The 15,855-nt window shown below is 38.9% G+C and overlaps 1 protein-coding gene across 3 annotated transcripts in view; it reads right to left on the reverse strand.

The window, feature by feature from the left end:
• SMC6 (structural maintenance of chromosomes 6) overlaps positions 1 to 15,855 on the reverse strand; it is a 97,550-nt gene that overhangs the window by 71,240 nt on the left and 10,455 nt on the right. For 2 of the 3 annotated variants that reach the window (XM_003275952.3, XM_030799869.1), the window contains exons 2-4: positions 11,707 to 11,831; positions 7,498 to 7,615; positions 4,145 to 4,250 (exon numbers count right to left, since the gene is read on the reverse strand). In XM_003275952.3, coding sequence (XP_003276000.1) covers positions 4,145 to 4,250; positions 7,498 to 7,615; positions 11,707 to 11,826 — 344 coding nt within the window. In that variant the 5' untranslated portion in view covers positions 11,827 to 11,831. Of the gene's footprint in view, positions 1 to 113; positions 146 to 4,144; positions 4,251 to 7,497; positions 7,616 to 11,706; positions 11,832 to 15,855 lie in introns of those variants that run through there. The other variant, XM_030799870.1, reaches the window with a different exon arrangement.

A 15,855-nucleotide genomic window follows, 5' to 3' on the forward strand; every position in this document is an offset into this window, starting at 1 on the left:
GAACAAACCAAAGGGAGGGAGAGGAAGACAGAGGCCCAGAGACAAGACACACAGAGACAGCCAGAGATGCAATTAAAAGAAAGCCCCAGAGACAGAAGTGACTCAGTTCTTACAGGGTCTCAGTTTGGTCCCTCAAGAGACCCCGCAGTATTTCCTCTCTGCAGTTTCATGGATATATATCCCTGCATCTTTATGGTAAATATCCTTTCCTAGAGCTACCTTGAATAAATTGGTGTGGTTTTTCTGTAAAAACAAAATTACCTAATTAAGACAGATATGCCTCAAAAAAATTACAATTAATGGGATTTTTTAAAAGCTCCCCAAGTTGATTCTAATGAACAGTTAAGGTTGAGAACCACTGAAGTATGAGGGGAAGGGTGGCTGGCCTCTGATAACGTAGCTAATGAATATTTTATTTCATTAGCTAGTATGATTACCTGGCATTAAGTTACTGTACCTCATGAAAACATTTCTTAAATGACTACATATATTTGCTCTCTGAATTATCAAACACCTCTCTTGATTACCAAACACCTACTTGATTATCTTCATTCCTAGCTACTCCTTGTATTTGAACTATCTTTAGTATAGTGAGAACTTCAGAGGCACTGATATCCTACTGCTATATAAATTTTCTTTTCTTTTTTTTTTTTTTTGAGACAGTGTCTCATTCTGTCGCCCAGGCTGGAGTGCAGTGGCATGATCTCGGCTCATTGCAATCTCCACCTCCCAGGTTCAAGTGATTCTCCTGCCTCAGCCTCCCCAATAGCTGATATTACAGGCACCCACCACCACGTCCAGCTAATTTTTGTATTTTTAGTAGAGACGGGGTTTCGCCATGTTGGCCAGGCTGGTCTTGAACTCCTGACCTCAAGTGATCTGCCCAACTCGGCCTCGCCAGGATTACAAGTGTGAGCCACTGCGCCTGGCCTGCCATATGAATCTAATAAATACAAGAAAGCAAAATTCTTCAAAAAATAACATTTATAAAAAAGCCTCATAATTACTACTAAACAAACAAAAAAAAAGCACTTCTGCAGGAAGACAGAGACAACTGAGCTGGGCACTAGCTCTGCAGTCTTCCCCTTTACACTGATATCTGTGCTGATGCTCAATTTGGGTCAACAGCGATAGAGCCCAATGCCTGTAAATACAGGAGAGCCTTAAGTGAAAAGAGAGACTATCTATGAGATCTTTTTCAGAATGACAACACAAACAAGCAGTGCCACAGTAAGAATTTAGCTTCTTTCTCAACTCAGGAAGAATCTATCTACACGGAAGTAACTGGCAGCAGTGCACATCGATGAGAACAAGGAATAAGAAAAGTCATATAAAAAGATGATACAGCTGCTCCTTCTCTGGGTCACCAGCTCATCTGTAATAAGTTCTGTATCCCTGACTAAATAAATCAGGAACATAAAACAGGAGAATGAGTTTTTGTCCCTCTATAACCCTTGTGCCACAGCTGATGTCAAAAATTAGACAACTGCAAAGGCCCCAAGGCTACCAGGGTTGGTATTAGGAAGGCCAAGGGAGGCAACAGTAAACTGTTTATGTTTAAGGAGAATCTAAATAGCAAAGGGCATGAGGCCTTGGGTCACTGAGAAAGGTTTTCATGTGAAGAGATACATTAGGAGGATTCATTCAGTCCCTGTGTCACTGCAAAGGCTTGGTGGATAATTAGAAGGATGAGTCCCAGGCAATGTCTCAAGGTACAGTTCTCTGGCTTCTCCTAACAGTATTAGGCAAGCATCTCCAAGCAGATTTGAAATATCCCAAGTAGGAGGCCCACAGCCCCGGTGTCACAAATGGCAAGTGTAATGTTAGAGATGGGGGAAGGGAGGGATAGAGTCCTTAGAACTACCTCAAATTTGTGCTGGACCACACTGACAACCATTCTTCAGGCAAAGTGAGACTCCTTCATAGACTTTAGATGCACAATAGAGTAAGAGCAGAACTAAAAACCTCAACAAGCTGATTCTGCAAAAAAGCAATGATAGAATCAGAGACTATAAAAACAAGGGAAATTTTATAAATGCCAAATGTTTTCAATGAGGAAGGGGATAGATAAGAACAATAAAGATGTGGAAAAACTCTGCTTTTAGTTAGGTTTTTAGACAGAAGATTGAGCTAAGGTTAGAGTTTTTAGCGGTCACTAACTGTGTTTTAAAATATATTTCCCCCAATTTTGTACTGGAAAAGAAAAAATAAAATATATATAACTATTTCACTCTACAGGCAGCCATGTCCTTAGAAGTCGGTGATGTGTTTAAGCTAGCCTTTTTTTATTAAATAGTATTCAGAGGACGGGTCTCAGAGAGAAGCTTCTACCCTGGTCTAAGTACTTCTCAAATGGGAAAAAAAAAAAAAAGGATTTAACTGAGAAAACATTTAACAGTGTATAAAAAATAATTTCTTCTTAAAGACTGTATCTGAAAATTCAATGTGCTATCTGGCCAAGTAGACTTGGTGATTGTTTGGACAGCCAAGAAATGGATAGTTAAGTATAATCAACTGTGGCTGAGTGTGGTGGCTCACACCTGTAATTCCAGCACTTTGGGAGGCCGAAGCAGGTAGATCACTTGAGCCCAGGAGTTCGAGGCCAGGCCCCTTCTCTATTAAAAATACAAAAAAAAAAAAAAAAATTAGCCAGGCGTGGTGGCATGGCTGTAGTCCCCGCTACTTGGGAGGGTGAGGCATGAGAATCACTTGAACTCAGGAGGTGAAGGTTGTAGTAAGCCAAGATTGCACTACTACACTTCAGCCTGGGCGACAGAGTGAGACTCTGTCTCAAAAAAAAAGAATTTCTCGTGGATTCTAATGACTAGTAAATAATAATAACTTTTTTAAAATTTCTAAATATAATGAACTGAAATAGAGTTGATACTATTAACTTAAAGGTGTTAAAATAACTAATTTTTTGCTACAGATGTCATTTTGGTTGGTGGTGAAAGGAAGACTTTGCTGGACTGGGGCTCCATGAAGTGGAGACAGAAACTATGCTGGAAATTGTTATCAAATAGTTTTTTTCCCAAGGCCATAGAGCATGGGAAATAATCTTCTGTGTATCTTTTCTCCTTTTTTTTGAGTCAATTTGGAATCTTGGCTTAAGGTTAAGATTCCTAAGGCTTCTGAGGAATACATAAGAAATCTGCAGTCCTGATTCACATCCTGTCCTTGTTCTATTCTTTGGTAATAAAATAGAAGATAAATGGATATAACACTGAGCAGAAGGAAAAGTCTACTGAATGAGAAAAAGGATATTAGTGTTAATTATGAAAGTTTCAAAAGTTCTCCGCACTGGGCATGAGAAGGAGGAATGGGAATAGCCTCATGCTAGAAGATGTATGACAGCATTTGGGGCATTTTCTTGTTATGAAAAACAAAGATCTTTTCAGAGGTATCTGGGGCAGTATGGAAAAGAATGAAGAGATAAGCCTGAAGACAGAACAGATAGTGGGCAAAAAGCAGTGAGTCCATGATGATGCAAACTGGACAATTCATATTGAGCTATGTGATGGCAACCTATGACAAAAAGAAATATAAATGTAAAGCCAAAGAGAGTAGTGATATGACTATTCACCAAGGGTCCGGGATAGACTACAAACAGATCTGTCATTGTGGTCCTTAAATTAAACTCACTGGCAACCCACTTGGGTAAAGGGTATAAAATCAGAGTCAAAAAGTAGAATTCTTATTTTGGGACTTCTTAGAGAGCTGAAGATAGAAGTTTTGTGCAGGGACACTTTGGCTGGTCACTGATTTTGCTCTCCCTACTATCGTATCAATGTGGACTCACCGATGCTGGGTTTGGGTCAAGGCTCAGGAATTAGCAAGGTTTATAAACACTTGTTAAAAAGGGTACATAGATTTATTACAGCCATTTCTTTTAGCAAGTAACAGAAGCAAGATGGCCAGGCACATGGCAGTAAGTTACACAAGCTATCTGTCTTGAGAGGGTAACAGGCAACAGTGAGCCATGCCAGCAACAAGGGGTAAAAGAAAGGAATGAAAAAATAGGACACCTCTGCTCCTATTCTGGGAAGGCACATCATTTCCAGTCATGTCTATGTGAACTGGGAATCTAAAGTATCTGTTTTCTTACTAAAGAACTGAAAATAGATGGTAGAAAGCAAACACTTACTTCTGTCCATCTTTCACAAAACCTTTTAAAGAGGATCCTCTATTAGTAGCAACTGCTCTTCCACCAAGACCAACTATGAGAGCTGTGAGTACTGCACTCTTCCCACCTAAAGAAACAGATGTTGAAGAAATCATTCATTAAAAGAAAAAGGAAAAAGCTGACTCCTACCATGTAATGCAAAAAGATTTATGAATGAGACTCGCTTTAAAATAAAATGTTAAAATTCAACTATAATTTTCTTCCTGTGCAAAGCAACAACTTAAAAAAAAAGTTATATATGTAAGGAAAAGTTGAGCTGCCACTATTAGCAAAAAAATAGTACATTTCAGGAATCAAATTTTTGCCACTAAAAAGAAAATAGTAAAAATTATTGTGACACCTTTCCAACCTAAAACTTTCATTGTACCACCTTGGCCTATCAACCTAATAAATGAATTTATCCCTCTATTTACATGTATATTATTAATTCATCTACTTTTTTTGACATTCTATTGGCACAATCATTGCTCACTGTAACCTCAGACTCCTGGGCTCAAGGTATCCTCCTGCCTCAGCCTCCTCAGTAGCTGGGATTATAGACACACATCACTACGCCTGGCTAATTTTTTTTTGTAGAGACACAGTGTTGGTATGTTGCCGAGGGTGGTCTCAAATTCCTGGTTCTCAAGCGATCCTCCTGCCTTAGCCTCTCAAAGCGCTGTGATTATAGATGGGAGCCACTGGGCCAGCCAGAAGCTACTATTAACATCCCTCAAAAGTAAGCTCCATGTGGATAGGAATGTTGTCTCTCTCATTCAATACTGTATCCCTAATATTAGCACATAATAAGTACTTGCATTATTTGTTGAATGAACTTAAGTAGAAAAAAATCAGCAAAGTCATATACATGTTTTTATATAATATTTTGACAATTATTACTTGTAACTTGAATATTATTCATTTTCTAGCTCTTTGAGAAGTGTACTTCTTTATACCCTAACAGAACTAAAACATTACAAGCTGAGGGCTAGGTATGGTGGCTCATACCTTAATCCCAGCGTTTTGGGAGGCTGAGGTGGGAGGCTCATCTGAGACCAGAGAGACCAGCCTGGGCAACAGAGAAACACCTGGTCACTACAAAAAATAAAATTAGGCACTGGTCACTACAAAAAATAAAATTAGGCAGACAGGCTGGGCACAGTGGTTCACGCCTGTAATCACAGCACTTCAGGAGGCCAAGGCAGGTGGATCACTTGAGGCCAGGGGTTCGAGACCAGTCTGGCCAACATGGTGAAACCCCATTTCTACTAAAAATATAAAAACTAGCTGGGAGTGGTGGTGCACACTTGTAATCCCAGCAACTTGGGAGGCTAAGGTGGGAGGATTACTTGAACCTGGGAGGTGGAGGTTGCAGTGAGCCAAGATAGCACCACTGCATTCCAGCCTGGGCAATAAAGCAAGACTCTGTCTCAAAAAAATAAATAAATAAATTAAGAAGGCATAGTGGCATGTGCCTGTGGTCCTAGCTACTTTCAAAGGTGAGGCGAGAGGATAACTTGAGCCCAGGAGTTCATGGCTGCAGTGAGCTATGATCACACCAGTGCAGTCCAGCCTGGGTGACAGGGAGAGAGATCCTTTCTCTTTACACACACACACACACACACACACACACACACACACACACACACAGAATATGGTAACCATTTTCTGAACTCCATTCAACCAATCCAATCAACTATTATTAGCCCATTATCTTCCACAAAGTAACACAAAGTAACTAATGCACACCCCTTATTAACCCAATTTATTTCCTGGAATGCCTTTAAAGTTCCTATTCTAACTCTCTTTTCTTCATTAACAAATGCACTGTCTCCACTATTTGCATTATTTCCTCTTCTATTAGGTTTTATTAATAAAAATCATTGTTTAAAAAGTTAAAAGACCTAACTTCAGAACCCATCAGTATTTATTTCTTGTCCCATGTGACCTCCTCTAAAACAGTGATCCCCTTGTCCATCTGTTTCTCCTAGAGACACTTTCTTCTTGACTGAACGATAAAGTAAGAAAAACAACAAAAGGGACTGCAGAGCTACACATAACCTAGCTTCCTATTCTAGCATTGTCACCAGTTGGTAGACTCTGGCAAGCCTCCTCTCCCTGTGTACCTTCTCAGCCCAGCAGCCAACACCTCATTCTTGGCGGGCCTACCACAGAACTGCCCAGAAACTTTCTGCCTCCTGTATTTTTCCCCTTCTAATCCATTGTCCACAATATGGTCAGTTTGTTTCCCAAATTGTGGCCATGCCATTCCTTTACTCAAAAACTTTAATTGTGGCCGGGTGCAGTGGCTCACACCTGTTAATCCCAGCACTCTGCGAAGCCGAGGCGGGCGGATCACTTGAGCTCAGGAGTTTGAGATCAGCCTGGCCAACATGGTGAAACCCCATCTCTACTGAAAATACAAAAATTAGCTGGGCGTGTAGGCACGCTAATCCTAGTTATTCACAAAGCTGAGACAGGAGAATCGCTTGAACCTGGGAGGCAGAGGTTGCATTGAGCCGAGATCGCACCACTGCACCCCAACCTGGGCAACTGAGGGAGACTCTGTCTCAAAAACAAACAAACAAACAAACAAACAAAAAAACCCAAACCACCAAACAACAAACAAAACTCTAATTGGTTCCCCACTGTCTTCAAAATAAAACTCCAAACTCTTTAACATGACATTCAAGATCCTCAACAATACTGCCTAGAGCATGACTCTCCACAGTTAGCTTCTGCCTCTCTCCAACGTCTACCATACAATAAACTATATAAGGTTATTCACCAGTTCCTATACACATCTACCTCTACTCCTCCAAACCTTAGCTGATGAGCAATCTTTGCCTGGAACATCTCAGCTTCTTCTTGCCAATGAGACCTACAGAATCAATAATTTTCATTCAAGAACTGGCACAAATACCACCTCCTCTTAAAGCATTCATTGGCCACCTGGTGAGAATTACTTTTATGTTTGGATTGCCAAGTCACTTCATTTGTGCTCTTACAATGTTTAGTAAGGTGAGACACAAGGCTGCCTCAATTGCAATGAGGATCACTTGTCTACCCTTCTATGGTACAGATTCCAAGATAAATAGATTAAAAACATAAGCAGGAAATGTTTATCCCTATTGCTTAAGTGATGTACCTAGAGTTAACTCAATATTTTCTTTAAGTGTACACTGGCAGCAAATACCAAGAATATTCATAACCACAAGTTATACATCTATAGAAAAAATACTTATTAGCACTAATAGTCACCTATTTCAAAAAGTTAATGTACTCTAATCTCAAAGTACTGCTCAAAGTCAAACGAGGAGGGAAAAAACACTTACTTCCATTGTTGCCAACAACAAAGTTGACATTAGAACCAAACTTAAAAGGTCCAAGCATTGAATGACACATGAAGTTTTTTAGGTGAATACTCTCAATTATTCCAACTTCTGCTGCAGTCTATTAATAAAAAACAATGGGAGAAAATGGTCAATCTAATTCACTCATTATAACCATTCAAGGATTGTTGGCATCAGAAAGACTAGCACCATCACCAGTGAAAAAATTTACAGAAAGTGAATAATGGTAACTTCAATGAATAAGATGAAATTAAATGGGAACCTTCTATGAGTCAGTACTCATTCCAAAATCTTTAAAGGATTTAAAAGTGTATCACCAGGTTTTTTAATATTGGCAATGACATTTTGGGTCTGATAATTTTTTGTTAGTAGGGGAGTCTGTCTTGTGCATTATAGGTTTAGCGGCATCCCCAGTCTCTACCCACTAGATGCCGGCAACACATACCTGCCCCTAAGTTGTGACAACCAAATATATGTCCAGACATTGCTAAGTCCCTGGGGGGGGCGCAAAAGGGAGAGAGAAGAATCCCCTTTGTTGAGAACTGCTATCCCAATTGGCATAGCAAAACTTCCTATGTACTTTATTTAGAATACCTCTGAAAGATGACGATCCAGCCATGCATTCAACACTGAATTCACTATCTGACATTCACTATTTCAATTCAAAGAGCAGAGTACATGCTCTTAAAAAGTAAAGTCTGCTCTTCTTGTGACTTTGTCACTTATTATGGCAACTGTGTGACTTTTGGCAATGTATAAAGAATATACAGTTTCCGAGTCTGTAAAACAGGAATATTTCCTATACTGTAAATATTATGTCGGCATTAAGTTAGATAAGGTTTACAAATGGTTTAACAAAGAGTTTGGCAAATGGGTAGTCACTTGCATTTTGTAGTTTCTAAGTACCAGAACAAATCAGCCTTATTTTATCAGCCCTTCTAATTTTTTTGAAGACCATTTTCAAGTCTCTAGGTATTTTAAAGATTTCTTTAAAAACTCCCTGGCTCTCTTCTTCTGGACATACGTCTTATTAAACAGTAGAAAACATTTACATCCTTGTATGTGTAGAATACTGGAAATCATGGTTGAAGAATTTTTAAAATATTTTTATTTTTAAATAATAACAGATTCACGTGCAATCCTTAATGAGATCCTGTGTACTCTTTACTTAGTTTCCGCCCATTGTAACATCTTGCAGAGCTAAAGTACAATATCACAACCAAGATACTGACATTGACATAGTCAAAATACAGAATATTTCCATCATCACCAGGATCCCACATGTTGCCTTTTTATAGTCACATCCACATCCCACCTTAACCCCTGACCCACCAATCTGTTCATTTCTATTAACTTTGCCCTTTCTAAAATGTTAAATAAATGGAAACAGACAAAATGTAGCCTCTTGGGACTGGCTTTTTTCACTCTGCCTAATTCTCTGTTGTTGCCTGTATCAGTGGTTCACTCCTTTTTATTGTTAAGCTATATTTTATGGTATGGATGTACCAAGATGTATTTACTAGTTCCTTTGCCTTTTCACCTAAATTTTAGAATAAAATATACACTACAAAATATCTTGCTGAGGTTTTAATAGAACTGCATTTAAATTTACATATCATTTTGGGGGAGAATTGACAATTTCTATATTGAGTTGTCTAATCCATGAATAAGTATGTGTCTCCATTTATTCAGGTATTCTTTGATTCCCTTCATCAGCACTATATAATTTTTACCATATTAGTCCTGTACATATTTTGTTAGCTTTAGACCTAAGTATTTCATTTTTTAATACTTAATTTTTTAAGAGTAGTTTTAGGTTCACAGCAAAATTGAGAGGAAGATACAAAAATATCCTATATACCCCCTACCCCCACACATGCATAGTCTCCCTCATTATCAACATCCACCATCAGCATGGTACATGTGTTACAGCTGATGAACCCACACTAACACATCATTATCAACCCAAGTCCACAGTCTGTACTAGGGTTCACTCTTGATATTATTGTACATTCTATAGATTTGAACAAATTTATAATGACATGTTTCCACCATTTTAGTATTGTACAGTTATTTTTACTGCGCTAAAAATCTGGTGCTCCGCCTATTAATCCCTCCCTTTCCTCAACCCCTAGCAACCAACCACTGATTTTTAACTCTCTCCATAGTTATGCCTTTTTCAGAATGTCATATAGTTGGAATCATACAGCATATAGCCTTTTCTGGCTGGCTTCTGTCACTTAGTAATATACGTTTAAGGTCCCTCTATGTCTTTTCATGGCTTAATAGCTTAATACTAATAGTGCATTGTCTGGATATACCAGAGTTTATTTATCCATTTATCTACTGAAGGACATTTTGGTTGCCTCCAAGTTTTGGCAATTATGAATAAAGCTGCTATAAAAATGAATGCACAGGTTTTCATGTGGACTTAAGTTTTCAACTCCGTTGGGTAAATACTAAGGAGTTCAATTGCTGGACTGTATGGTAAGAGGATGTTTGGTTTTGTAAGAAACTTGCAAATTGTGTTCCAAAGTGGCTGGACATTCTCACCAGCAATGAATGAGAGTTCCTGTTGCTCCACATCCTTGTCAGCATTTGGTGCTCTCAGTGATTTGAACTGTTGCCATTTTATCAGGTGTGTTGGTATCTCAATGTTGTTTTAATCTGCAATGCCCCAAAGTGGTTCATTTTTTTTGAGTGACTGAAAATGGTATTTTGAATTTTAATGTCCATGTGTCCAACGCCAGTATATAAAAGTAAAGCATTTCCTTATCCTATAACTTTGCTGAATGTATTTATTCATTTTAAGAGTTTTTTGTAGATTCCTTGAGATTTTTTATGTAGATAATGAACAAATGGATTATCTACATAATCTGCAAACAGAGACAGTTTTGTGTATGTTTTTCTTTTCCAAACTCTATACCTTCTGTTTCCCTTCCTTGATTTATTTGCACTGCTAGATTTTCCAGCGCTATGTTGAATAAGTGTTAAAAGCAAACACCTTTGTCTTCTTCCTGATCTTTGGGGAAAAGTATCCAATGTTTTACCATTAAGTATAATGTTAGCTGCCAGTTTTTTTGTGGGTGCTCTTTAACATGTTTAGGAAGTTCCAGTCTATTCTTATTTTTCTGAAAGTTTTAGTCATGAACAGGTGTTGAATTTTATCAAACACTTTTGCTGCACTGAGTGATATAATCATATGATTTTTCTTCTTTAGCCTGTAACATGGTAAATCACAATGATTGATTTTTGGATTCCGAATCAGGCTTGTATACCTAAAATAAACCCATTAATCATGACGTATAATTCTTTTTACATATAGTTGGCTTTTCCTATCTGTGGGTTCTGCAGATGTGAATACACAGGGCAGATTATAAGGGACTTCAGCATCAGTGGATTTTGGTCTGAACCAGAGTCCTGTGAACCAATCCTGCTTGAATACCAAGGAACAACTACACTGCTGAATTCTCCTTGCAAATATTTTGTTCAGTATTTCTGCAACCATATCTATTAGGTACACTGGTTTTACAGTTTGTTTTTTTGGGGGTCCCTCTTTGTCTGGTTTTGGTATCAAGATAATACATTGAAAAGTGTTGTCTTATGATTTTTGGAAAAGACTGTGTAGATTCATGTTAATTCTTTAAATGTTTGGTACAATTCTCCAGTGAAACCAACTGGGCCTGTAGATTTCTTTTTTAGGAATTTAAAAATATGAATTAAATCTCCTTAGTAGTTGTAGGGCTATTCAAATGATCTATTTCATACTGGGTGACTTGTGGTAATTTTTCCTTTTTGAGGATTGGTCCACTTCACCTAAGTTGTCAAATTTATGTATGTAGAGTTGCTAACTGTATTTCCTTACCCTTTGGATGTCTGCAGGGTCTGTGAATAGCCCCTATTTTATTCCCAATATTGGTAATTTGTGTCTTTTCTCTTTTTGCATTTCTTGGTCTTACTAAAAGTTTGTCAATTTTATTCACGTTTCTATACATTCAGTTCTTTGATTATTTTCTCTATTAATTTTTCTAATAATTAACACAAGCTTCAAAATTAGCCAGAACAGATTTTACCTCAACTTTTAAAAAATCATATTACTTTTTCTTGATTTTAAGTTATCACAGAATGTGATATCATGAATGTGACAAGAAAAACATATCAAAAAGCATAATTTTGTAATTTTTCACTTACCAAAGTAGTACCTTTACATTCGTCTTCGTCACCATCTTTATCAAAATCCTCCAATTCTTCTTGTCTTGGCCTTTTGGCATTTTTAGGAGAGGAAAAATTTTCTTCCTTTCTTTTGGCCATCAGGTCTGAACAAATATTTATAGTAACAATGAAGTAAATCAAGTTCCATATATATTAAACTTAACAAAATAAATCTAACAAAGCTAATTAAACTTTAGGTACTATGTCCATCCATTTTTACCTTAAAAATTAAAGTAAACTAGTCGTGCATCTTGCACCAAGGAAGAGGGACATGAGTCAAAAAATGCTGGAAAAGGCAAGGAAACAGATTTTCCCCTAGAGCCTCTAAAACAGAACATAGCCCTACTGACATTTGGATTTTAGCCCAGTGAGATCTGTGTTGGACTTCTAATCCACAGAAGTGTAAGATAGTAAGTTTGTGTTGCTTTAACATCTGCATATTCTATACTAGTTGATTTTACTTCAGAGGTATTCATAGCCAAGATTTTATCAGTATAAGCCTACCTAAATGTTGTGACTACTAAACTCACAAAAGGTAAAAGATTTTGTGAAATTGTGGTTTCCAGTTTTCTAAATATATTCATAGAGATGGCATGGTGACTCCTGAAATTATTCCAAAGCAATCCACAATTTTCACAAGTTATAAAGTAATCAGATAAAACTTTTAATTTTTAAATTGTTTTCCCAAAGAATCATATTTTGAAGCACATTGCTTAGCACCAGTGGTTTCCTTTAACTCTTCCCTAAAATAAAAGTCCAGGTTGATTGTCTATTTTTTGCCAATTTACTACAAAATTTAAACCTAGAAAATTAACATCTTTAAATTACACATGATTTTGCTAAACATATGAATACTGGATCTCCAGTCAAAGCTGATAGTTTATGATTAAAATTAAACTTTATGACCTCTTTGACTGCTGCTTTCATTTTTTTCTTTAGAGTACACTTAAGACCTAAAAAGACAGGTATCTAATTTAATTGTTTGCTAAAAGGAGACAAAAGCTCTAACATAATCAAAAATTTCTAAGATATAAGAATATGGGGGGTGGAGCCAAGACGGCCGAATAGGAACAGCTCCGGTCTACAGCTCCTAGCCTGAGCGACACAGAAGACGGGTGATTTCTGCATTTCCGTTTGAGGCACCAGGTTCATCTCACTAGGGAGTGCCAAACAGAGGGTGCAGGACAGTTGGTGCAGCGCACTGTGCGCGAGCCAAAGCAGGGCGAGGCATTGCCTCACTTGGGAAGCACAAGGGGTCAGGGAGTTCCCTTTCCTAGTCAAAGAAAGGGGTAACAGACTGCACCTGGAAAATCGTGTCAGTCCCACCCTAATACTGTGCTTTTCCAACGGGCCTGGAAAACGGCACACCAGGAGATTGTGTCCCGCACCTGGCTCAGAGGGTCCTATGCCCACGGAGTCTCGCTGATTGCTAGCACGGCAGTCTGAGATCAAACTGCAAGGCGGCAGCGAGGCTGGCGGAGGGGCGCCTGCCATTGCCCAGGCTTGCTTAGGTAAACAAAGCAGCCAGGAAGCTTAAACTGGGTGGAGCCCACCACAGCTCAAGGAGGCCTGCCTGCCTCTGTAGGCTCCACCTCTGGGGGCAGGGCACAGACAAACAAAAATTCAGCAGGAATCTCTGCAGACTTAAATGTCCCTGTCTGACTGACAGCTTTGAAGAGAGTAGTGGTTCTCCCAGCACGCAGCTGGAGATCTGAGAACGGACAGACTGCCTCCTAAAGTGGGTCCCTGACCCCTGAGCAGCCTAACTGGGAGGCACCCCCCAGTAGGGACAGACTGACACCTCACTCGGCCGGGTACTCCTCTGAGACAAAACTTCCAGAGGAACTATCAGACAGCTGAATTTGTGGTCTCACGAAAATCCGCTGTTCTGCAGCCACCGCTGCTGACACTCAGCCAAACAGGGTCTGGAGTGGACCTCTAGCAAACTCCAACAGACCTGCAGCTGAGGGTCCTGTCTGGTAGAAGGAAAACTAACAAACAGAAAGGACATCCACACCAAAAACCCATCTGTACATCACCATCATCAAAGACCAAAAGTAGATAAAACCACAAAGATGAGGAAAAAACAGAGCAGAAAAACTGGAAACTCTGAAAAGCAGAGCACCTCTCCTCCTCCAAAGGAACGCAGTTCCTCACCAGCAGCGGAACAAAGCTGGACGGAGAATGACTTTGACGAGTTGAGAGAAGAAGGCTTCAGACGATCAAACTACTCTGAGCTACGGGAGGAAATTCAAAATAGCAAAGAAGTTAAAAACTTTGAAAAAAAACTAGACGAATGGATAACTAGAATAACCAATGGACAGAAGAGCTTAAAGGAGCTGATAGAGCTGAAAGCCAAGTATCAAGAACTACATGAAGATTGCAGAAGCCTCGGTAGCTGATGCAATCAACTGGAAGAAAAGGTATCGCTGATGGAAGATGAAATAAATGAAATGAAGCGAGAAGAGAAGTTTAGAGAAAAAAGAATAAAAAGAAACGAACAAAGCCTCCAAGAAATTTGGGACTATGTGAAAAGACCAAACCTACGTCTGACTGGTGTACCTGAAAATGACAGGGAGAATGGAACCAAGTTGGAAAACACTCTGCAAGATATTATCCAGGAGAACTTCCCCAATCTAGCAAAGCAGGCCAACATTCAGATTCAGGAAATACAGAGAACGCCACAAAGATACTCCTCGAGAAGAGCAACTTCAAGACACATAATTGTCAGATTCACCAAAGTTGAAATGAAGGAAAAAATGTTAAGGGCAGCCAGAGAGAAAGGTCGGGTTATCCACAAAGGGAAGCCCATCAGACTAACAGCTGATCTCTCGGCAGAAACTCTACAAGCCAGAAGAGAGTGGGGGCCAATATTCAACATTCTTAAACAAAAAAAATTTTCAACCCAGAATTCCATATCCAGCCAAACTAAGCTTCATAAGTGAAGAAGAAATAAAATACTTTACAGACAAACAAACGCTGAGTGATTTTGTCACCACCAGGCCTGCCCTAAAAGAGCTCCTGAAGGAAGCACTAAACATGGAAAGGAACAACCGGTACCAGCCACTGCAAAAACATGCCAAATTGTAAAGACCATCGAGGCTAGGAAGAAACTGCATCAACTAACGAGCAAAATAACCAACTAACATCATAATGACAGGATCAGATTCACACATAACAATATTAACTTTAAATGTAAATGGGCTAAATGCTCCAACTAAAAGACACAGACTGGCAAACTGGATAAGGAGTCAAGACCCATCAGTGTGCTGTATTCAGGAAACCCATCTCACGTGCAGAGACACACATAGACTCAAAATAAAGGGATGGAGGAAGATCTATCAAGCAAATGGAAAACAAAAAAGGCAGGGGTTGCAATCCTAGTCTCTGATAAAATAGACTTTAAACCAACAAAGATCAAAAGAGACAAAGAAGGCCATTACATAATGGTAAAGGGATCAATTCAACAAGAAGAGCTAACTATTCTAAATATATATGCACCCAACACAGGAGCACCCAGATTCATAAAGCAAGTCCTGAGTGACCTACAAAGGGACTTAAACTCCCACACAATAATAATGGGAGATTTTAACATCCCATTGTCAACATTAGACAGATCAACGAGACAGAAAGTTAACAAGGATATCCAGGAACTGAACCCAGCTCTGCACAAAGTGGACCTAATAGACATCTACAGAACTCTCCACCCCAAATCAACAGAATATACATTTTTTTCAGCACCACACCACACCTATTCCAAAATTGACCACATAGTTGGAAGTAAAGCTCTCCTCAGCAAATGTAAAAGAACAGAAATTATAACAAACTGTCTCTCAGACCACAGTGCAATCAAACTAGAACTCAGGATAAAGAAACTCACTCAAAACCGCTCAACTACATGGAAACTGAACAACCTGCTCCTGAATGACTACTGGGTACATAATGAAATGAAGGCAGAAATAAAGATGTTCTTTGAAACCAACGAGAACAAAGACACAACATACCAGAATCTCTGGGACACATTCAAAGCAGTGTGTAGAGGGAAATTTATAACACTAAATGCCCACAAGAGAAAGCAGGAAAGATCCAAAATTGACACCCTAACATCACAATTAAAAGAACTAGAAA

Source organism: Nomascus leucogenys, chromosome 19 (assembly GCF_006542625.1).
Source record: "Nomascus leucogenys isolate Asia chromosome 19, Asia_NLE_v1, whole genome shotgun sequence".
NCBI lineage: Eukaryota > Metazoa > Chordata > Mammalia > Primates > Hylobatidae > Nomascus > Nomascus leucogenys.